The sequence below is a fragment of the Salvelinus namaycush genome, chromosome 13 (assembly GCF_016432855.1).
Source record: "Salvelinus namaycush isolate Seneca chromosome 13, SaNama_1.0, whole genome shotgun sequence".
In the NCBI taxonomy this organism is placed as follows: Eukaryota; Metazoa; Chordata; class Actinopteri; order Salmoniformes; family Salmonidae; genus Salvelinus; species Salvelinus namaycush.
In genome coordinates this window covers 23,663,321-23,688,476 of record NC_052319.1, presented here as the reverse complement: position 1 = coordinate 23,688,476, position 25,156 = coordinate 23,663,321, and the positions used below count along the sequence as shown (strand labels likewise).

The 25,156-nt window shown below is 44.0% G+C and overlaps 1 protein-coding gene across 1 annotated transcript in view; it reads left to right on the top strand.

Moving 5' to 3' along the window:
* Positions 1–25,156, top strand: part of LOC120058042 (potassium voltage-gated channel subfamily H member 8-like) — a 171,561-nt gene that overhangs the window by 143,508 nt on the left and 2,897 nt on the right. Inside the window, exons 11-13 of the mRNA XM_039006525.1 lie at positions 9,001–9,200; positions 9,526–9,775; positions 20,692–20,906. Coding sequence (XP_038862453.1) covers positions 9,001–9,200; positions 9,526–9,775; positions 20,692–20,906 — 665 coding nt within the window. The remainder of the gene's footprint in view (positions 1–9,000; positions 9,201–9,525; positions 9,776–20,691; positions 20,907–25,156) is intronic.

Genomic DNA, 25,156 nt, shown 5'->3' with positions numbered 1-25,156 from the left:
ACTCACTGCCCCGAATGCACACTTCCGAAACCCTCTGGTCCCCCTGCCAATAATCGAGGTGCCCTTTGAACGCATCGCCATGGACATAGTGGGACCCCTGGTAAAGACTGCACGAGGACACAGATACATCTTGGTAATAGTGGACTGTGCCACGCGGTATCCCGAGGCCATTCCCCTACGGGCGACGGTGTCCAAGGGAAACGCCAGGGAGATGTTCCACCACTAGCCGGGTGGGCATCCCGAACGAGATCCTGACAGACCAAGGTACGGAGTTTATGTCCAGCCTCATGAAAGAGTTGTGTGCCCTCCTGCAGATCAAGCAGATCCGGACCTCCGTTTTTCACCCGCAGACGGATGGGCTCGTTGAGCGCTTTAATAAAACGCTCAAACAGATGCTGCGGAAGGTCAACGAGCAGGACGAGAAGAACTGGGACCAGCTACTACCCCAGCTAATGTTCTCAATCCGAGAAGTACCCCAATCCTCCACTGGGTTTTCCCCGTTCAAACTCCTCTATGGGAGGAGGCCACGCAGCCTACTGGACCTCGCCAAGGAGGTGTGGGAAGCCCAACCGACCCCCTTACGCAGCGTGGTAGAGCACGTGAAGACGATGCGGGAGCGGATGCCAGCCATATGGCCAGTCGTGAGGGAACATATGGAGAAGGCCCAACGCGCCCAAGCCCAGGTCTACAATCGGGGAGCACAGCCCCGAGAATTCCAGGTGGGAGACAGGGTGTTGGTCTTGATCCCCACGGCCGAAAGTACGTTCCTGGCAACATGGCATGGACCATACGAGGTGATCGAGAAGCTGGGACCTGTCAATTACCGCGTACGGCAACCAGGGAGACGGAAACCCCAACAGATTTACCACGTGAACCTATTGAAGAACTGGCACGAGAGGACAGCCTTGGCCGTGTTATGGCCGGGACCCAGGACGCCAACGGTACCAGTGGAGGTCCCGAGCAATGAGGACCTGGACCCGGCCCAGAAGCAAGAGCTCAGGGAGCTCGTCGATCGGTAAACGGCGGTCTTCTCCGAGAAGCCGGGCCACACGACCCTCATTGAACACCACATCCGTACCCGGCCCGGGGAAACGGTACGAAAGAGGCCATATCGGATTCCGGAGGCCCGAAGGGAGGCCGTGAAACAGGAAGTGGAGGCTATGCTGAGGATGGAGGTCGTGGAAGAGTCCCACAGTGCATGGTGCAGCCCCATCGTTTTGGTGCCCAAACCGGACGGTAGCCTCCGCTTCTGTAACGATTTTTCCGGGGGGTGAACGACATCAGCTTGTTCGACTCATATCCCATGCCGAGGGTGGACGAGCTCATCGACCGATTGGGAAAGGCCCGGTACATCAGCACCCTTGACCTGACCAAAGGATATTGGTCAGGTCAAGAAAGAAGCCATTGCTCCAAGACCGCCATAAAACAGCCAGACTACGGTTTGCAACTGCACATGGGGACAAAGATCGTACTTTTTGGAGAAATGTCCTCTGGTCTGATGAAACAAAAATAGAACTGTTTGGCCATAATGACCATCGTTATGTTTGGAGGAAAAAGGGGGAGGCTTGCAAGTTGAAGAACACCATCCCAACCCGTGAAGCATGGGGATGGCAGCATCATGTTGTGGGGGTGCTTTGCTGCAGGAGGGACTGGTGCACTTCACAAAATAGATGGCATCATGAGGGAGGAAAATTATGTGGATATATTGAAGCAACATCTCAAGACATCAGTCGGGAAGTTAAAGCTTGGTCGCAAATGGGTCTTCCAAATGGACAATGACCCCAAGCATACTTCCAAAGTTGTAGCAAAATGGTTTAAGGACAACAAAGTCAAGGCATTGGAGTGGCCATTAAAAGCTCTGGCCTCAATCCCATAGAACATTTGTGGACAGAACTTAAAAAGCGTGTGCGAGCAAGGAGGCCTAAAAACCTGACTCAGTTCCTGACTCAGTTCCTCTGTCAGGAGGAATGGGCCAAAATTCACCCAACTTATTGTGGGAAGCTTGTGGAAGGCTACCCGAAACATTTGACCCAAGTCAAACAATTTAAAGGCAATGCTACCAAATATGAATTGAGTGTATGTAAACTTCTGACCCACTAGGAATGTGATGAATGAAATAAAAACTGAAAAAAATTATTCTCTCTACTATTATTCTAACAAGTCACATTCTTAAAATAAAGTGGTGATCATAACTGACCTAAGACAGGGCATTTTTACTAGGATTTAATGTCAGGAATTGTGAAAACTGAGTTTAAATGTATTTGGCTTAGGTGCATGTAAACTCCCGACCTCAACTGTAGATAGTGCGTTTGGAAAGTATACAGACCCCTTGACGTTTTCCACATTTTGTTTGTTTATTCTAAAATGGATCAAATAATTATTTTTCCTCATCAATCTACACACAATACACCATAATGAAAAGTGAAAACAGTTTTTGCAGACATTAAAAATAAAAAACAGGAATACCTTATTTACATTAGTATTCAGACCCTTTGCTATGAGACTCGCAATTGAGCTCAGTTGCGTCCTGTTTCCATTGATCATCCTTGAGATGTTTCTACAACTTGATTGGTGTCCACCTGTGGTAAATTGAATTGATTGGACATGATTTGGAAAGGCACACATCTGTCTATATAAAGGTCCACAGTTGAACGTGCATGTCAGAGAAAAAACCAAGCCATGAGGTCGAATTAATTGTCAGTGGGCATTGTTTCGAGGCACAGGTCTGGGGAAGGGTACCAAAAAAATTCTGCAGCATTGAAGGTCCCCAAGAACACAGTGGCCTCCATCATTCTTAAATGGAAGAAACCTGCTCCAGAGCGCTCAGGACCTCATACTGGGGCGAAGGTTCACCTTCCAACAGGACAATGACCCTAAGCACACAGCCAAGACAACGCATGAGTGGCTTCGGGACAAGTCTCTGAATGTCCTTGAATGGCCCAGCCAGAGCCCGGACTTGAACCCATTTGATCATCTCTGGAGATACCTGAAAATAGCTGTGCAGCAACTCTCCCCATCTAACCTGACAGAGCTTGAGAGGATCTACAGAGAAGAATGGGAGAAACTCCCCAAGTACAGGTGTGCCAAGCTTGTAGCGTTGCACTCAAGAAGACTCGAGGCTGTAATCGCTGCCAAAGTTGCTTCAACAAAGTACTGAGTAAAGGGTCTGAATACTTATGTAAATGTGAAATTTACGTTTTATGTTTTTAATACATTTGCAAAAATTTCTAAAAACAGATTTTGCTTTGTCATTATGGGGTATTGTGTGTAGATTGATGAGGTAAAAAAAACAAAACATATATTTTAGAATAAGACTGAACTTAAACAAAATGTGGAAAAAGTCATGGGTTCTGAATACTTTCCGAATGCACTGTACATATGTACCTCCATTTCCTTGTACCCTTGCACCTCAACTCAGTACTGTTACCACATGTATTTTGCCAAGCTATCATTGCTCATTTTGTATTTATTCCTTGTGTTACCATTTTTTTCTATTATTATAATTTTTTATTATTCTTTATTTGCATGGGAAGAGCCCGTAAATAAGCATTTCACTGTCAGTCTACATCTGTTGTTTACGAAGCATGTGACAATTAAAATGTGATTTGAGTAGCAATGCTTTTTGATGACAAAATGAATTAATCATACAGGCCTGAGCCACGCATTGGGCTGTCACGCACATGCCCTGCATGGAGTAATGCGACGAGCAACAACAACAACAACAGTTTAAACAACCTAAGGTAGCCTAACACCATCACTATCACTAATAGCCTAGCGTTGAAAACAGTGACACATCAAAGGTGAAAGGCTCGTGGTGCTGAATGGAAAGCGACCGTAATCTGGAGAGGAGAGAACAATTTTTGTAAATCACATAGACACGGCCAATAGAAAGAGAGCAGTCACACACAGCATAGCCTACTGTAAAAACAGCCTGTACCAATCCAACTTCATAGTGTGGAAATATACACAACCATTCAAAAGTTTGGGGTCACTTAGAAATGTCCTTGTTTTTGAAAGAAAAGCACATTTTTTGTCCATTAAACATCAAGTTGATCAGAAATACAGTGTAGACATTGTTAATGTTGTAAATGACTATTGTTAGCTGAAAACGGCAGATTTTTTATGGAATATCTACATAGGCGTATAGAGGCCCACTATCAGCAACTATCACTCCTGTGTTCCAATGGCACATTGTGTTAGCCTTTTAAAATGATAAACTTGGGTTAGCTAATTGATCATTAGAAAACCCTTTTGCAATTATGTTAGCATAGCTGAAAACTGTTGTTCTGATTAAAGAAGCAATAAAACGTGGCCTTCTTTAGACTAGTTGAGCATTTGTGGGTTCGATTACAGGCTCAAAATGGCCAGAAACAAAGAACTTTCTTCTGAAACTCATCAGTCTATTCTTGTTCTGAGAAATGAAGGTTATTCCATGCGAGAAATTGCCAAGAAACTGAAGATCTCGTACAACGCTGTGTACTACTCCCTTCACAGAACCGCCTCAAACTGGCTCTAACCAGAATAGAAAGAGGAGTGGCCCCGGTGCACAACTGAGCAAGAGGACAAGTTTATTAGAGTGTCTAGTTTGAAGTCGGAAGTTTGCATACACCTTAGCCAAATACATTTAAACTCAGTTTTTCATAATTCCTGACATTTAATCCTAGTAAAAATTCCCTGTCTTAGGTCAATTAGGATCACCACTTTATTTTAAGAATGTGACATGTCAGAATAATAGTTGAGAGAATGATTTAGTTCAGCTTTTATTTCTTTCATCACATTCCCAGTGGGTCAAAAGTTTACATACACTCAATTCATATTTGGTAGCATTGCCTTTAAATTGTTTGACTTGGGTCAAATGTTTCGGGTAGCCTTCCACAAGCTTCCCACAATATGTTGGGTGAATTTTGGCTCATTCCTCCTGACAGAGCTGGTGTAACTGAGTCGGGTGTGCAGGCCTCCTTGCTCGCACACGCTTTTTCAGTTCTGCCCACAAATGTTCTATAGGATTGAGGTCAGGGCTTTGTGATGCCACTCCAATGCCTTGACTTTGTTGTCCTTGAGCCATTTTGCCACAACTTTGGAAGTATGCTTGGGGTCATTGTCCATTTGGAAGACCCATTTGTGACCAAGCTTTAACTTCTTGACTGATGTCTTGAGATGTTGCTTCAATATATCCACATCATTTTCCTCCTCATGATGCCATCTATTTTGTGAAGTGCACCAGTCCCTCCTGCAGCAAAGCACCCCCACAACATGATGCTGCCCCCCCTGTGCTTCACGGTTTGGATGGTGTTCTTCAGCTTGCAAGCCTCCCCCTTTTTCCTCCGAACATAACAATGGTCATTATGGCCAAACAGTTCTATTTTTGTTTCATCAGACCAGAGGACATTTCTCCAAAAAGTACGATCTTTGTCCCCATGTGCAGTTGCAAACCGTAGTCCGGCTGTTTTATGGCGGTTTTGGAGCACTGGCTTCTTCCTTGCTGAGCGGCCTTTCAGGTTATGTTGATATAGGACTCGTTTTACTGTGGATATAGATACTTTTGTACCTGTTTCCTCCAGCATCTTCACAAGTTTCTTTGCTGTTGTTCTGGGATTGATTTGCACTTTTCGCACCAAAGTACATTCATCTCTAGGAGCGGTATGACGGCTGTGTGGTCCCATGGTGTTTATAATTGCATACTATTGTTTGTACAGATGAATATGGTACCTTCAGGCATTTGGAAATTTCTCCCAAGGATGATCCAGGCTTGTGGAGGTCTACAATTTTTCTTCTGAGGTCTTGGCGGATTTCTTTTGATTTTCCCATGATGTCAAGCAAAGAGGCACTGAGTTTGGAGGTAGGCCTTGAAATACATCCACAGGTACACCTCCAATTGACTCAAGTGATGTCAATTAGCCAGAAGCTTCTAAAGCCATGACATCATTTTCCAGAATTTTCCAAGCTATCAACTTAGTGTATGTAAACTTCTGACCCACTGGAATTGTGATACAGTGAATTATAAGTGAAATAATCTGTCTGTAAACAATTGTTGGAAAACTTACTTGTGTCATGCACAAAGTAGATGTCCTAATCGACTTGCCAAAACTATAGTTTGTTAACAAGAAATGTGTGGAGTGGTTGAAAAATGAGTTTTAATGACTGCAACCTAAGTGTATGTAAACTTCCGACTTCAACTCTATCTGCAATATTACAGCTGATCTACCCCCTAAAAAAAATAAAACTACAACTAGGATACCGCTCGCGCTCAGCAGTGACTTGTCTAGGCCTTCGTGAAGGCGGAAGTAGACAAAAACTGTCCCACCCATTGCAAAATGTGATTGGTTGATTTCTCTGTCACTCCAAAATTCTGCCCTAATACAGTTGAATGCAGATGCATTCCACCTAGCGCCTGAGGGCCTAGCCAATGGCTAGCTAGATTTTTCTCCCCAGAGACCACCAAAGAACAATCCTAATTGGATTTTGTTTGTCTTCAGTGTTAACCGTTCCCTTTCCAACACAAACTGAAGAAATTAAATAAGAATGTCATTTAAATTGTAGAAAAGATTAAATAGAAATTACAACGAAATTTAAATACAAAAATATAAATAATTTTATAAATCGTTATGAATCCTTTTGCGCTGAAGGCCCTTACAGTTCCCCACTGATCCTTAGACTACATCTCCCCTGAGGCCACATCACAGTGATCAAACCCACTCCTTGTCGCATTTTGGAGTTGGTTGGTTCATTTTAGTTCATGCCTGTCAGACTAGTTCATAATAAATGGTTCAAATGGAAACTGCATATTATAGCTCAGATGAAAAAACAGCAATGTGTTTGCAGTAACCTGCCTTCCCCAGGGCTTCTTGCAAATGGAAGAACTGTCAATGATGTAACTTGAGAGTGGTGAATGTCTATGTATGTATCCCAAATGGCACCCTAGTCCACATAGTCCACTACTACTATGGGCTCTGGTCAAAGGTGCACAATATAGGAAATATGGTGCCATTCAACACGCAGGCAGAGTGGTGTAACAAATTGACCCCATTCCAGATGTCCAGTCTGGTGCTTCTTCAATAAGAGGGGGGCAGTAAAGGTCTGTTTCATGAGAAAGAGGAGGAGGGCATATTCTTAGGCCTCAGTGCAATTAAAGTGCTGAAATTAAGAGTGGAGGCTACACATACACACACAGACACACACACACACACACACAGACACACACACACACACACACACACACACACACACACACACACACACACACACACACACACACACACACACACACACACACACACACACACACACAGGCTTGTCACCAGAGCATAGCACTGTGCCATTACTGTCCCAACCAGCTGAAATGCCATCCACACATTAACACGCTCTCTAGTGTCAACACAGACACAGATTCATACACTTAAAAAAGACACTGCTCAACACTGAAAGTAACACATCCATACACATTTAATGTGTGCGCACACAAACATAGCACAAAACACTCATACATCCTGCCCAAAATTGTCTCATTGGGACATGTCAAAATAGGCACATTTAACCTGCTTTGCCTGGAGAGTTGAAGGTTAACACGGTTTAAATACAGCTAAGTTGGCTATAGTCCTATAGGTAACCGTGGCGATGTTCCCTACAGACGGAGAACATTAGAGAGCTTCATCTTCACAGGGAGAAACAACAACCTGTCTACCCAGAACCAGACTGTTACACAATAAGAATGATATGACCCTCCAGGATCATAGGACTGAGGTACTCACTGATTGTCTAATCGGTCAGGAGAGAGTTCTTAGAATGGGCCCCTTCAATGTGTCTGCTTCAGTTGGCTCTGATATTTAACGATCCATGTACACACAGTCACAGCACCCTTGTTAGTGGCCCCTTCTATCAGACTTACACACACTCTCAACCTCAGTCACTGTTGTGGAGACACACACACCCATCCTTGCAAACCTCCAAAAGCAACAACCCACACAATCACGCAGAGTCAAAGTGTTCTGTGCCATCAGTGCAGTGTGTGTGGTTTGGTTTTACTATCCTTGTGGGGACCAGAAAGGATAGTAAAACAAGGAACATTTCTCCAGACCCTACAAGTAAAAAGGCTAGGTTAGGTTTAGGGTTAGGGTTAGAATTAAGGTTAGGGTTATGGAAAATATGATTTTGAAAGGGAATAAATGTTTTGGTCCCCACAAGGATAGTAAAACAAAAGAGTGTGTGTGCGTGTGTGTGTGTGGAGAGAGAGAGAGAGAGAGAGAGAGATGGAAGAGGGGGTGGTAGAAAGAGGGGAGCCGTAATCAGACACACAGAGAGAAGGATAAGCAGGAAAGAAAGAGATAAGAAAGAAAATCAGAGGGAGAGAGAGAGAGGCAGTGTGATTAAACCTCTATTTTGGCAGGGGTATGCTATTGAAACGATGTGATTGTAACCGGTGTGGCTAGCTAGTTAGCGGTGCGCGCTAGTGGCATTTCGATCCGTGGCGTCACTTGCTCTGAGACCTTGAAGTAGTTGTTTCCCCTTGCTCTGCAAGGGCCGTGGCTTTTGTGGAGCGATAGGTAACGATGCTTCGTGGGAGGCAGTTGTTGATGTGTTCAGATGGTCCTTGGTTGAAGCCCAGGTTAGGGCGAGGAGAGGGACGGAAGCAACACTGTTACATGAGCAATGTACCTTCTGTAGATACAGTATGACTGTAACAGATGACTGTCTGATCTCTCTGGGCTTGGTGCAGATGATTGTTGTGCATCTGGTATCTGTATCTTGTATGTGAAACTATTTTCTGTTTGTATCATTAAGTATTATCTATTACTGATTCTTACGTTGATCACACACTCACGCACACACACACACACACACACACACACACACACACACACACACACACACACACACACACACACACACACACACACACACACACACACACTTACACCCCCCCCCCCCCCCCCCCCCCCCACTTCCCCCCTCCACACACAGCAACACACACACACTAACCTCTCCCTGTCCCTTTGCCCCCAGCCCTGATGCATGCGGTGGTGTTTGGTAACGTGACCGCCATCATTCAGAGGATGTACTCTCGGCGCTCCCTCTACCACACCCGTACCAAGGACCTGAAGGACTTCATCAGGGTCCACCGCCTGCCCAAGGCCCTGGAGCAACGCATGCTGGAGTGCTTCCAGACAACCTGGTCTGTTAACAACGGCATCGACGTCAGCGAGGTGGGTTATAACAACAGTGGACTAAGCAGTCCTTCTCTGACGACTATGCTGCCACTGTCTCGCGCGCCTCGCTCCCGCTCTTTCCCTTTCTCTGTCTCTCTCTCTCTCTCTCATTCTTGTATTCTTTTCGTGTTCCCAATGCTCCTGTTGGTTAAAAATGGCATTCCTCCTGTATTGATTCTTCTCTCAATTCAATAACTTGTTTTGCCTCTCTTTCTTCCCCCTGTTCTACCTCTTCAACTTTCTCTATCACCTGTCAATCCTCTCTGTCCAAACTCTAGCGCTCATCTTTTATTCTCTCTTTCTCATCCCCCACTCTCTCTAGTTGTTGAAGGACTTCCCAGACGAGTTGAGGGCGGACATCGCCATGCACCTGAATAAGGAGCTGCTGCAGCTGCCGCTGTTTGAGTCGGCCAGTAGGGGATGTCTGCGCTCCCTGTCCCTCATCATCAAGACGTCGTTTTGCGCCCCGGGAGAGTTCCTCATCCGCCAGGGAGACGCCCTGCAGGCCATCTACTTTGTCTGCTCCGGGTCCATGGAGGTGCTGAAGGACAACACTGTGCTGGCTATACTGGGTAAGGAGACATAGGGCACACAGACTCACGCACGCAGGCACACACGCACACAGGCACACATGTACACACGCACACAGACACACATGTACACACGCACATACGCACACAGGCACACACACATAAGTGCATATACCTGATGACATACACATTCTAACAGACCTGCTTTTGTTTTCTGAACAATCACACAATACACATGCATTTGCTGTGAATTACACAGCCTGGTCTCATAGACTAGACGTAGCATAGTAAACATATATCCGGGACACCCAGATTAGTATGATATGTTACGTTTGGTATGGCTACATTAGACGTGGTAAGGTGGTTGGTCGGGGTGGATGGGTAGGCGTAAAAAACAAACGTCTAGCAACCCAAAGGTTGCGTGTTTGAATCTCATCACAGACAACTTTAGCATTTTAGCTAATTATAAACTTTGCAACTACTCATTACTTTTTAGCTACTTTGGCAACTACTTAGCATGTTAGCTAATCCTTCCCCTAACCCTAAACTTACCCCTAACCCCTAGCCTAGCTAACGATAGCCACCTAGCTAACTTTAGTGTTAACCACCTAGCTAATGTTAGTCACAACAAATTGGAATGTCACATGTTTTGCAAATTCGTAACATATTGTTCGAACTGTAAATCGTAACATATCATACAAAATGGATGATGGACATCCACAAATTAATGCATACCATACGAAACGTAACATATCATAATTGGTATGTCCCGGGTTTACATTTACTATGTTACGTGTACCCCTGAGTCCAGGTTGAAATACAGGGGAGCACTGGATTGGAAACCCCGTAACCCCAATCTATACCAGTTTAAATCTAGTTAACCTTTACAGTATCAAGCAGCTGATGCATCATATAAGTAAATGTCTCATATCTTATATCTACAGGCTGATCTGTATTGATGGGCACTAGGCTATATTATGACCAGAGAGATCACTCCAGATTCAAGTAGAGGCGTTTTTGCAGGTCCCCAGGACATCAGGAGAAGCTGTCAAAACCGTCCACTAGGGGCAAAAAAACAACAACTCAAAACAAGTGCCAGGAGCTGGGATTAAACCAGCAGTCTATGGAGTTGGAGCTCACTGCTTAGACCACTGAGCCATCCATCCACAATGAGTTAGCAAGGCCAGTCTTAATTAATGGCTATACTTAACCTGGAGGTGTTTTTCTGTTTTAACCCTATCCCAAACCTTAATCCTTAATTTAACAAATCAGAATTAATGCCTGGACTGTTAACCAATCGGAATTATTGCCTGATCTTAACCCTAGAGTTATTCCTATTTTAACCCTATCCCAAACCTTAACCCTTAACTTAACCAATCAGGATGAAATGAAGTGAGTTACTAGGCAAAAATAGATGTTTGTCCAAGGACGTCAAGAAATGACATGAGACTGTGATAGTTGTTGCAGATTATGACTTGTGTTGAAGAACGGGCCTATTAGTATTACTGCAATGACATATTGAAATGTTGAAGTTGATTAGGGTAACTACGCTCAGAATTATGAATTATTGTCAGTTGAGAAAGTCATTCAAGACCATGTAAGGAAACAACAAATTAACGTACAAGTACCCCCTCACACACGAACAAACACACCCACACAGACAAACAGAGTTGACTGTGTGACAGACTGACAAAGGATCCTTTCTCAGTACACTACCGGTCAAAAGTTTTAGAGCACTCTCTTGTTTTTCTTTATTTTTACTATTTTCTACATTGTACAATAATAGTGAAGACATCAACACTATGAAATAACACACATGTAGTAACCAAAAAAGTGTTAAAAACATAATATATTTTATATTTGAGATTCTTCAAATAGCCACCCTTTCCTTGATGACAGCTTCGCACACTCTTGGCATTCTCTCAACCAGCTTCACCTGGAATGCTTTTCCAACAGTCTTGAAGGAGTTCCCACATATGCTGATCACTTGTTGGCTGCATTTCCTTCACTCTGCGGTCCAACTCACCCCAAGCCATCTCAAATGGGTTGAGGTCGGCTGGTTGTGGAGGCCAGGTCATCTGATGCAGCACTCCATCACACTCCTTATTGCCAAAATAGCCCTTACACAGACTGGAGGTGTGTTGGGTCATTGTCCTGTTGAAAAACAAATGATAGTCCCACTAAGCTCAAACCAGATGGGATGGCGTATCGCTGCAGAATGCTGTGGTAGCCATGCTGGTTAAGTATGACTTGAATTCTAAATAAATCAAAGATGGTGTCCCCAGCAAAGCAGCCCCATGCCATAAAACCTCCTCCTCCATGCTTCGCGGTGGGAAATACACATGTGGAGATCATCCATTCATCCACACGCGTCTCACAAGGACATGGCAGTTGGAACCAAAGATCTCCAATTTGGACTCCTGACCAAAGGACAGATTTCCACCAGTCTAATGTCCATTGCTCGTGTTTCTTGGCCCAAGCAGGTCTCTTCTTATTATCGGTGTCCTTTAGTAGTGGTTTCTTTGCAGCAATTCGACCACGAAGGCCTGATTCACACAGTCTCCTCTGAACAGTTGATGTTGAGATGTGAATGTTAGTTGAACTCTGTGAAGCATTTATTTGGGCTGCAATTTCTGAGACTGGTAACTCTAATGAACGTATCCTTTGCAGCAGAGGTAACTCTGAGTCTTCCTTTCCTGTGGCGGTTCTCATGAGAGCCAGTTTCATCATAGCGCTTGATGGTTTTTTGGGACTGTACTTAAAGAAACTTTCTAAGTTCTTGAAGTATTCGTATTGACTGACCTTCAAGTCTTAAAGTAATGATGGACTGTCATTTCTTTTTGCTGATTTGAGCTGTTCTTGTCATAATAAGGACTTGGTATTTTACCAAATAGGGCTATCTTCTGTATGCCCCTACTACCTTGTCAGAGAGAATGCTACGAGTGTGCAAAGCTGTCATCAAGGCAAAGGGTGGCTATTTGAAGAAATTCAAATATAAAATATATTTTGGATTGTTTAACCCTTTTATTGGTTACTACATAACTCCAAATGTGTAATTTCAGTGTTCTAAAACTTTTGACCAGTAATGTAGACTGGCCAAAGTCAATACATTTCACAGAGAGCTGACGTTCAATCAGATAGACCTGGAGACTGAGAGGAGACCTAGCTCATTGTTTTACTATCCTTGTGGGTACCGAAATTCAAAATCCTATTATCACTAACCCCTAATCCTAACCCTTAACCCTTAACCATTTCCACCCATTCCTTCTCACCCCGTCTTAGAGGGATACTGCTCCTACATAATTCTAAGGTCTATTGAACCATGTCCCCTCCCTCACAACCCTCGTTCCATGGACACACACATTAATCCAAATAGCCCTAATGCTGAAATGCTATGACAACTCCAGTGCCACTTCCTCTGTCTCTCGCTCTGTCTCTGTTTTCTTTTTCTCTCTCTCTCTCTCCTACTCTGTCTTGCTTTCCCTTTCTCTCCTTCTCTTTCTCTCTAAGTCTTCTCTTCTTTCCTCTGGATCCACATACCTGTTTAAAGTTATATTCGACGTGCCTCAACTAGATATACAGTAGTAATCATGAAACCCTTGTCAACATAAATATACTTCTTAAGCCTATCACTATAGGCCCTACGCTAAAGGACTAACCATTCCAGGCACGAAGACTCACACATCAGTAGACACACACACTTTTCTAGCTCACGTCATCACCCACAAACACACACACCTCTGCTCCCGCCCGTGGACTAATGTATTTGCTCACACACACATACCTGTCATCATTACGCACATACAGTGTTTTAAACCAGTGATACATAAAAACATGAAACAACACACACAGCAAGCACATCTATTTACATATAAATGGAGGGGGTGTGTGGACAGCTAGATGTCATGTATTCATGTGGTGACTGTTTGTATGGAGTACCACTATAAGCAGGGAGTGCTGCAGCCCCCTCAACACCCCTACAGCCCGTGGCTATGCAGGGAGGAGCTGTGTCTTCCAAGTGTATTGTGTGATAACAGACCCCATAGTCATGTGTAATGATGAAGGTCAAGCCTCTAGCGGTTAGCATCAAAATGGCTGCTTAGTTTCCTCATTTAAAGGTGATTATGTCCCACATGCAGCACTTGACTATCATTCAAAGATGGTATGTAAAGAGGGCGTTATATGACCTCGAGGTCGGTAGCCTTGCTGGTTTTGAAGCCCTGCCCTCTAACGAGGGACTGATTTGAGTGTTTACTTCCAGGGGAAGAAGAAAAGCAGCAGCGTTGCTAACCTTGAGGCCCTGGTTTGAGTATCGCTGTTGTTGGGTTTCACGTTGATGCATGATCCCCCTTCACTTTTCACTCGCCTGCCGTTCTTTACAGACCAGAGTGTGCCAGGGACATATGTTCAGCCTACTGCAGACTGCGTGTGATTGTACAGCGTATTGCAGCCTTAATAGAGATGTTATGTGGTTGTATAAGCATATAAGCAGTGGGTCACATCATGTGTGTGGTTAGATATGAGGTGTGTCTGTAGGGATAGGAGGGATAGGACGCTCTTCTCTAAGGGGTGCATGTGTTTGCGTGCATGTGTATGTTATTGTAATGTGTAAGTAGTGCAGAGAAGTCAGCAGTACATAGAGCTATCTATCAACATAGTGTGTCAGACCTTCGTCTATCTGTCTGTCGCTGGAGCAGAGCGAGAAGGATTCACGCACAATATCATCTCCTTAAATATGTCCCCAAAGCAATATATCAAATGATCTCTATTCATGTGGAAGGTCAAGTCAATACTTTGTGACTGTCTATAGGATGTGTTCTTTCATTCATTCACTTTTTCTTGTTCAGTATATTCTCTTGTGTCTGTCTTTCTTGATTCTAACAGCACATCTCTAGCCTTTGTTTCTCTCCTTCCCTCGTGGGGGGGAGATAAGCAAGCAGCTCCTGTGTCTACTGACGTGTGAGTCTTCGTGCCTGGAATGGTTAGTCCTGTAGCACAGGGGCTATAGTGATGCGCTTTATGGTTACTACTGTATATTTAGTTGAAGCACGTCGAATATAACTTTAATCAGGTATGGAGAGAGGGAGAGACATATAGAGAAAGAAAGGGAGACAGAGAGAGAGAGGACGAGAGAGACAGAGGAAGTGGCACTGGAGTTGTCATAGCATTTCAGCATTAGGGCTATTGGGATTAATGTGTGTCCATGGAACGGGAGTTGTGAGGGAGGGGACATGGTTCAATAGACCCTAGAATTATGTAGGAGCAGTGTCCCTCTAAGACACGGTGAGAAGGCATGGGTGGAAATGCTTCAGATAGTCTAATTATGCCCCTTTGTCCTACTGCTACTGGAAAATCATCAACAACAAACCCTCTTCCAACATTTGATCTCTATATGTTTTCAATGGGATTACACTGAGAATAATATAGTGAAGAATAATACTTCCAGCACTGGAAATTCGCTATACTTCCTCTCTAGATTTTCTTTATGACTTCTTTCTCCATCCTCCTCCTCGCTCCTGTTTCAAGCATCACTCTCTTCTTTAGTCTTGCTCTCCTTCTATCTCTGTGTGTTGGTGTCTGCTGCTGTGCTGTGTGTGTGTGGAACATGGAGTCTTATAAAGAATTAATCATTTCTGTCTCCTCTCACACGCATAGAGAGAGAGACAGAGACAGATATCATGCTCCAGTGGGTCTAGTCCTGTCTGTCTGCCCCCGGGGACTATGGAAGGGGACAGATAGGTGTTCGCGCTGAGCAGCCACCGACTGACTGGGTCCTCCTGGGGGGTTTGTAGCTGGAGGTTGACTTAGCTGGAAAGAGTGAGTTCTTTCTAACGTCACTAAGGCAGAATAGAAAGGTGCCATCAGATAAACAGATGGAGGGATGGATATTGCATGGATATCAAATGTATCAATACTTTTTCAAATATACTGCCTTAGCCCAGTCACCACCATCCTGGGACTGTCAAATCCCTCTGTATGACTCAATGACTCAATATGCTTTTTGAGAAGGCTGTCGTGTCGGTTTGGCCGGATGAGAGAGAGAATATCCAGGTGATAGCTATGATCCATTAGTGATGCCATTTGTTATATCCACTTCAATCTGTGTAGATGAAGGGAAGGAGACAGGTTAAAGAATGATTTTTAAGCCTTTTAAGCCCGGAGACAACAGTTTCCTGTGTCTATCAAGAATGGTCCACCACCCAAAAGACATCCAACCAACTTGACACAAGTATGGGAAGCATTGGAATCAACATGGGCCAGCATCCCTGTGGAACGCTTTTGACACCTTGTAATCCAATCCACGTCGAATTGAGGCTGTTCTGAAGTCACATTGTCAAAACTCTTCACACAGTCAGCGAAATAGAAGTGTATGTGGACCAAACTGTGAATAATTTGTCATTGCTTTCACACAAAATGCAATCAATGACCACATTCTCCGAAGTCCATGAACTCTTTTCTCATTCATACTCCACCACCTGCTAAACTATATATTTGCCGCACATGTTTTCAAATGCAACACACTGTTTCCAAAACGGTTAAAAACACATTCAAAACAGAATGATGGCAAATGTCGTGCATTTCTGCAGTAACCAGATTGAATCATATAGAAAATCTCAGCAGAATATTTAATCATACCAAACACAGCTGATTGCAATTTCAGCTGAAAGCCTCCCCAAGTGTCCTGTTTTTAGTCTCGTTACCAAACAGACAAAATAGGACGGCTTCTGAATGATTTAGTTTGGAAACATGGATGAAGGAGACAGGTTGGGGGGGAAAGAAGAGTGGCAGGGAGAGGGAGAATACGTGGAGGACAAAGGAGAGGAAGACCAAGAGCGGTGGTCTCTGATGAGATAAGGGCCACAATTATTGACCATGTTGTAAACCATGGTCTCTCTTTGAGAGAGAGGCCGGTTTAAGGGTGCAACCAAATCTGCATAGTTCAACAGTTGCATCAATAGTACGAAATTTCCGGCAAAACAACAGGTGAGATGTGCATCCTTCAATGATAATTGAACTACATATTACAGTACAATACAGTATGTTCACATTTTTACATGTACTGACATTTTGAAATATATTGATTGTTTTGTGTTTTTCAGTAGGATCCGAAAGTTGCCTCCCACAGGAGAGAGAGGCAGAATATTATCAGATGCACAGGAAATTGCCATTGTTGACATGGTAATTGGCAACAATGTAATCAAACTGCGGGTAATTCGGGACAGAGTGCTGGCAGACAATATCACTTTTGGGAATGTGAATACGGTCAGCACAACGACAACCAGAGTCCCAGAGAAACATAAAAGAAGGATGAAGCAGTTGTACACTGAACCCTTTGAGAGAAACATTGAACATGTGAAAGAACTCCGGTATCAATATGTCCAGGTAAGATGTCTGTTCAATAACCAAACTGGGTACATACACAGCTATGCATAATGTAAAGTACTGTAAAACTGTGGATTTATTGTATTTTATAGAGTAATGGAGATGGAAGCCAGGCAAACTGCACATACATTCATCTTTGTGGATGAAGCTGGATTCAACCTGGATGTCCCAGTCCAGAGGAGCTAACATCACAATGTGTGCAGCACTGTCCAATGATGGTGTGCTGTTACACAAACCACTCATTGGCCCCTACAATACAGAGAGGCTCATTTATTTTCTGGATGACCTGCATAATCAACTTGTGCCCGCGGAGGAGAGAGGGGCAAGAAACTCCCCTACTTTCGTTGTTGTGTGGGATAATGTGGCATTCCACCACTCTGCTGCAGTCAGACTGGTTTGCTGCACATCCCAGGATGTCAGTACTATTCCTGCCTCCATTCTCCCCCTTCCTAAACCCCATAGAGGAGTTCTTCTCTGCGCGTAGGTGGAAGGTTTATGACCACCATCCACATGACCAGATGTCCTTAATGGATGCCATGAATGCAGGGTGTGGAGACACTTCTCCTGAAGACTGCCAGGGTTGGATTAGACATTCCAGAAGATACTTTCCAAGATGCGTCGGCAGAGAAGACATAATATCTGATGTTGATGAGAATATGTGGCCAAATGCAGGAGAGAGGGAGAACTAGGACCCTCACAGTACTGTACAGTATGAGTGATTATACTATACATGTTGATGAGAACTAGAACCCTCACAGTACTGTACAGTATGAGTGATTATACTATACATGTTGATGAGAACTAGAACCCTCACAGTACTGTACAGTATGAGTGATTATACTATACATGTTGATGAGAACTAGAACCCTCACAGTACTGTACAGTATGAGTGATTATACTATACATGTTGATGAGAACTAGAACCCTCACAGTACTGTACAGTATGAGTAATTATACTACATGTTGATGAGAACTAGAAGCCTCACAGTACTGTACAGTATGAGTAATTATACTACATGTTGATGAGAACTAGAAGCCTCACAGTACTGTACAGTATGAGTGATTATACTATACATGTTGATGAGAACTAGAACCCTCACAGTACTGTACAGTATGAGTGTTATACTATACATGTTGATGAGAACTAGAACCCTCACAGTACTGTACAGTATGAGTGTTATACTATACATGTAGTTTGTTTTGTATTTATTATTGCAGCCCTGGAATTTCAGGAATTTGTTTTTTGTTTCAACTTTTTATTTTTCACAAGTAAATTACTATATGCAAAGATATAGAAAAAATAAAGGCTATTTCTGATTCATTCACGTAACATATACTTTAGTACAGTCAAAGTGAAAAGGTGTTATTCTTATTCTATAATGAAATACTGATTTATGTGAAAAATCATTCAAACTTCAAAGAGAAAAGTTCATCATTTATGTAGTGCTCCTTGTTTGTGTTTTTTAGATCAGTGTGTTATGAGTGACAATGTATGCTTTCTGAGTGAGAATTGTTGCCAGTGTTATTGTCGAATGAGCTTATTTTGAGACGTATGAAGTGGTTTGAGTGAGTTTTGGAGGTGAGATGAACTGTTTGGCTGAGATGCATGTTGGTAATGCAGACTGTGTGAAGACTTTTGAAAAAGTGGCTTCAGTATTGACCGATGCTTGTTAGCAATTGAAAAAAAATGTAAGAACACCATAACTCTAACCAGTCATCAATCCAATATCACCTGACCTTTTGAGACCCTGACATGTGGATCTATGACACACGTGACCCATAGATCCACATGTCAGGGTCTCAAAAGGTCAGGTGGTATTGGATTGATGACTGGTTAGAGTTATGGTGTTCTTAATGTTTGGTGTACTCTGTGTGTGTGTGTGTGTGTGTGTGTGTGTGTGTGTGTGTGTGTGTGTGTGTGTGTGTGTGTGTGTGTGTGTGTGTGTGTGTGTGTGTGTGTGTGTGTGTGTGTGTGTGTGTGTGTGTGTGTGTGTGTGTGTGTGAGAGGGTATTCATCTGCCAAGCTCCCAGCCTATATCTCTAATCATGGCACACACATCAATGAGAAGGCAGGCAGGTGAGCCACATCGCAGCTCTGAGATTATTAATGGATGGATATGAAAGGATTAAAACACTTGGATTATTAATCCAGAGCTGTAAAACCAAGCTGGGAGCAGTGGAGCACGGCCCATAGAGTACATCTAGCCAGGTCTCCCTTCAAACACAGAGGTCCCTGGGAGACAAAGGGTTAACAGAGACACAGGGGACTGAGGGGGGGGGGGGGGGGGGGGGGGGGGGGGGGGGGTTGCCTTGGAAGTAGTCAGAATGATATTGACACACACAAACATGGTTCGATAGGCCATGCACATGGACTAGAGTCAAGGACGGATGCTAAGCATACCGGATGAATACACCCATGTTTGAACATACATTCACACTCAACACTGGATTCATACATGTACACAATCCATAAGTGTTCCTATACATGCAGTTTTGCATCTCAATAAACTCATAAATATAAAATCTGTATAGCCTGCTAAAAAAAAGAAAATCATGAGGGTGAGCGGGGGCATGCAGGAAGTAGGAGGCTGGCTGTATGTTCACACACACACACACACACACACACACACACACACACACACACACACACACACACACACACACACAGAGTGAAGGGGAGAGACGGGGAAGATGTTCTTAATGAAAAACGGTTAAAATTATGCTTCACTTCTTCAAATGTCATGTTGAACTAAGAATCTTTATAAAGTGGTTCCTTGAAACCTTGATTTTCTAGTCCTGTAGATGTCTATCATACGTGAGTTGAATTATGGTGAAGAAAGGAGGAGGAGAAGGTGGAGAAGGAGAGAAAATGAATGGGGGAGTCATATAAACCAAGGGGAGGGAGGGAGGGGCTGCGTACAGAGTGAGAGTGCAAATAAAGAACATTTCAATTCAATTTCAATTGAAGGGTTTTATTGGCATGGGAAACATATGTTTACATTGGCAAAGCAAGTAAAATATATAATAAAAAAAAGTGAAATAAACAATAAAACAATTAACAGTAAACATTACACTCACAAAAGTTCCAAAAGATCCTCTGAGGGAGGTGCTGTAGAGGCTTCCTTTGTGCTGTTGTGCTGCAGTCGGCTTCGTCCATCACCCAACCACATTACCTCGAACACACATACACACACATACACACGGACACACAGACACACACGGACATTCTCATACTTTATTTAGTGCAATGAAACAAAGAGCACCCAATTACATACCGGTATGCTTAATGACTACTCCTATTAATAGTCATCATCCATACTGTATACATATACTCAATATACTGTAATAATTAAACATGTCTTTTTAATGACTGCATCAAACATACACACACAAATTACACTCATACACACCGTGTCCACTGCAGACCCTTTCATGTGCCTTTTATGACACTAGACACAAATAGCCTTATAGAAAATATGTCTTTCTGATGTTGGAATAATTGGAAAAGCTCGGTCAAAAGCACAGACTGCATGTGACGTGATGTGATGTGTGTGTGTTTTCCTCCATACCCCCAGGGAAAGGGGACTTGATCGGCAGTGATTCTCTGACCAAGGAGCAGGTGATTAAGACCAATGCCAACGTGAAGGCCCTGACCTACTGTGACCTGCAGTACATCAGTCTGAAGGGGCTGAGGGAGGTGCTGAGGCTCTACCCAGAGTATGCTCAGAAGTTCATCTCCGAGATACAACACGACCTCACATACAATCTCAGAGAGGGCCACGGAGCTGACGTGAGTAAAACTGCAACGCATGCAGGCATGCACTACTAAACATGCAGTAAAAACATGCACACACACATGCACAATATCACACACAGACACACACACACACACTAGTACATTGTTAGGCGTACAGCCTGCAGTTGTACCCGGTTTGTTTGATCAACAGAGAACATTGAGTGAGGAGGGATGGGTTTGTCTGTGTGCATGTGTGTGTGTGTGTCTGTCTCTCTGTGTGACAGTGGTGAGACTAGTAACAAAATGGAGTTCCTCTCTTCTCTCTGTGTTATCTGCTAATGCTGCATTATAAAACTCTGAGGGACTTGCCTGAGGGGACATTCACCTTCAGAGGCCACATCATGCATTGTATGCATAATCACTACTCCACCTCCCCTCTCCCTCCTTAAAATACACAAACACACACACCACTCCCTACGCACACATCTGGCTGGCCGTGTGCAGCGGAGTCAAACTCAACGAGACAGGAATAGCAGCGTTCAGCGGTTTGGAGTGTGTGCCAGAGCTAAGAATAGCACCGGGGAAGTCAGTGGCTCTCGCTGACAGGCTGTGTCCCCTGCGGGTCCTGCTAAGATTGGATCCTGCGTGATAAAAATAGCCCAGGCAGTGGAGGAGAGAGGGAGGAGGAGGGAGGAGAAGGAGGGAGGGCTCAGAGCTCTTTCTTCTTTTTTTTCTCCTGTTCCCCACCACTTCCTTCAAACACACACAAGAGGTCTGTCTCCACCTTTCACAGAATAGCATGTCTATTTGTAACTCCGACTTTCTAATCTTAGCTTACAGTCCCAAAGGCTGTGTTTGTGTGTCTGTGTGTGTCTGTGTGTGCGTGTTGTCGTGCGCATGAGCATGTATGCATGCGTGTTTGTGTTTGTTTGTCTCATATAGCATCCAAAGAGCTTATTCCTTATCGGCCAACATTGTGATGGCATCGCCGGGGTCTAAGGTGGGTTCTGTTTCACCGGGGTCTACGGTGGGCTCTGCTATTCCTGTCATTTGTGGGGGGCGATTTAGAGGAGCCCCTGGTGGGGCTAGGGTTGGGCTCCGGCTCGAAATGGACAGCAGCCATCAACCATTATTATGGGAAGCTCAGTGGTTAGATTGGTGGAGGTCCGGAATTCCCGTACACTTTGTTTTCCTGGAGCTAGGGTATTGGATTTATCAGAAGTCATGCCCATCACGAAACAGATTCCTGCTCGGAAAATTAATTGTCTTAGCAACAACTCTTGACAGAGGGGGGTTAAATCTGAATTTCTTAAGATTCAAAAAGGTATTCCTCAGGGTTTTATTTTTGGTCCATTATTGTTCACCTTGTATATTAATGACATAGGAAACACTGTTAGTACTTGTAGAATTCAAGAATTGCTGTTCTCTAGGTCACGAAATTTCGACCGTGAGGACCTGCGTATTTACGCTACAAATGGAGCCCAAATTGAGCTTGTTTCTCAATATAAGTACCTGGGTGTCTGGATTGATGACAAGTTGTCCTTCGTAATGCATATTGAAAATCTGACTAAGAAGCTAAGATCCAAAATTGTTTTTTTATATTGAAATAAATCATGCCTCAGTGTTAAATATATGAGAAAGATTGTTCAACCAACGCTTTAGGTGATATTGTTTACATGCATGCGGCAACCTCTGTTTTGAAAACCATGGACGCAGTCTACCAGTCTGCAATATTTTATCACAGGGGACAATTTTAGGACTCATCATTGTAGTCTGTATAAAATGTGGGATGGACCTCTCTGTCTGTAAGAAGAGAGCTGCATTCTCTTTGATTTATTTACAAAGCAATCTTACAGAATCTCCCTTCATATGTAACTTCATTAATTAAGATAAGAATCATAAGTTAACAAACCCGTTCTCAGGAATGGATAACACTAGAGATCCCTTCAGTCTCCACAGATTTTGTTTTGTTTTTTTGCCGCTAATCTGTGGAACAATATGCAGAGTTCACTGCAGTTACACGTGCTGGTGCCACTCAGGCAGTTTACATTATTGATTGAGGACCTCCATGTAGTTGAATGCGATTGCTTTTATTAAATATGTTTATTTTGTTATTGTGTGCTGAGAGAGAGAGAGAGAGAGAGAGAGAGAGAGAGAGAGAGAGAGAGAGAGAGAGAGAGAGAGAGAGAGAGAGAGAGAGAGAGAGAGAGAGAGAGAGAGAGAGAGAGAGAGAGAGAGAGAGAGAGAGAGAGAGAGAGAGAGAGAGAGAGAGAGAGAGAGAGAGAGAGAGAGAGAGAGAGAGAGAGAGAGAGAGAGAGAGAGAGAGAGAGAGAGAGAGAGCTGGAGGGAGGAGGGTTTGGGAAAAGGACACTTTGTGAAAGCAGCAATGAATGCATTCCGTCCCCACTGTCTCTGCTGATTCACTTACTTCTGACTGAAAGACTGAGACTCATGAGCCAGGCGCTGGAGGGAACACAATGTACTGGGTACACCAGTCAGTTCTGTGCACACTGTAGTGTACGCATAGACACACTTACAGACACATGCAGTAAACACACACACGTTCAAACCACAGGAGGCTGCTGAGGGGAGGACGGCTCATAATAATGTCCGGAACGTAGCAAATGGAATGGCATCAAACACATGGTTTCTGCTCCAGCCGTTACCACGAACCCATCCTCTCCAATTAAGGTGCCACCAACCTCCTTGATACCAACTGAGATTGGAAGTTTGTGAGTTCAATCCCTGGCTGAGTCATACCAAAGATTGTAAAAATGGGACCTGATGCATCTCTGCTTGGCACTCAGTATGAACGGGATTGGGGGTAAGTCCCTGCGACAGACTAGCGTCCTGTCCAGGGGGTGTACTTGTACATCAAGCTGCCTCGCGCTACAGAAACAGGCTCGCTTCCGCTACTTACTTACAACCTACTGGGGTTCACACACATGAGCGTGCTCTTGCTTTCATGCGCACACACACACACTGCATCATACACAAACGTGCACACATGCTCACAGTCTAGTTAGGCTGCAGATAAATACTCATTCTTAAACATTCTGACTAAACACACACTTACACGCTTGCTTGCATTCCAGCATGCTTGTGGCCATGGAAGTCTGCACACGCCATGCATACATTAAACACATCATGTGAATGTGAAGGAACACAGGCACGTGAACACACCCACCCCCGCACAGTAAAGCAGCCCCTGCTTGCCTTTGGGGCTGTGAGCTAAGATTAGAAAGTGGGAGTTAAAAATAGACTCGCTACTGTGAAGGGCGAACTGATATGAGGGGAGTGGGGGATGATAGTAGAAGAAAGGACAGAGAGAGGGGGAGGAAGGAAAGAATGTCTTTGATCAAGGTGAAATAAGGGAAGAAAAGAGAAAGAGTGGGCCGTTGGCGGAATATGGTGGAATATCGCATCCATTCATTAGCTCATTTACTGAATAGGCCTGTGGACATGGATTCAGGTACAAGCTCTCTGTTTAGATAGTGGATGAGATCTGCATACACACACACCCACCACACCACCTGGCACCACCTGGCATCACCTGGCATCTGTAAGGGCAGAACAAATAGAACACACCTCCTCCTCCTTCCCCCTCTCCCTTCATCTCCATCCATCTCCCTCTCTGTCTCAGCTATGTACACCAACATGCCACCTTTCCATTCCATTGGTAATGTGTTGTAGCAGGTGGTGTTTGTTGTCTAAGACTAGTGGATTTAGCCTGTCCTTTCAATATTACGCCTTCTCATGTAATCTCACAGCCCGCTAATTGCTGCTTTGTTTGGCTGCACGGGTTATGGAAGTCATTTGTGTGCCTCTGAGGACATTGTTGAATTATTAATTTGGGGTTGGGGTGGGCTGGGTGAGAGGGGGCATGGAGGGACAAAAGTGTTTGAGGAATGGATCTATCATACACAAACTCAGAGAGAGAAAGAGAGAAGCTGGGAGTAGAGTTGTACAAGTCTGCCTCCCACTGGTACTCTGTTGCTACTGCACCTACTGTACTGGCTGGTCTTCTTGTGGAATGGATCACTCTCCTCTCCTTCCACTAGCCTGGTCAGAAAACATTAACAATAATACCATTTCATATTTTGCAGATTTGAAGGAACTGGATATAATACAGGTAACTGCCAAAATAAAGGAAACGCCAACATAAAGTGTCCTAATAGGGCGTTGGGCACCACGAGCCAGAACAGCTTCAATGCACCTTGACATAGATTCTATATGTCTGGAACTCTAATGTAGGGATGTGACACCATTCTTCCACGAGAAATTCCATCATTTGAAGTTTTGTT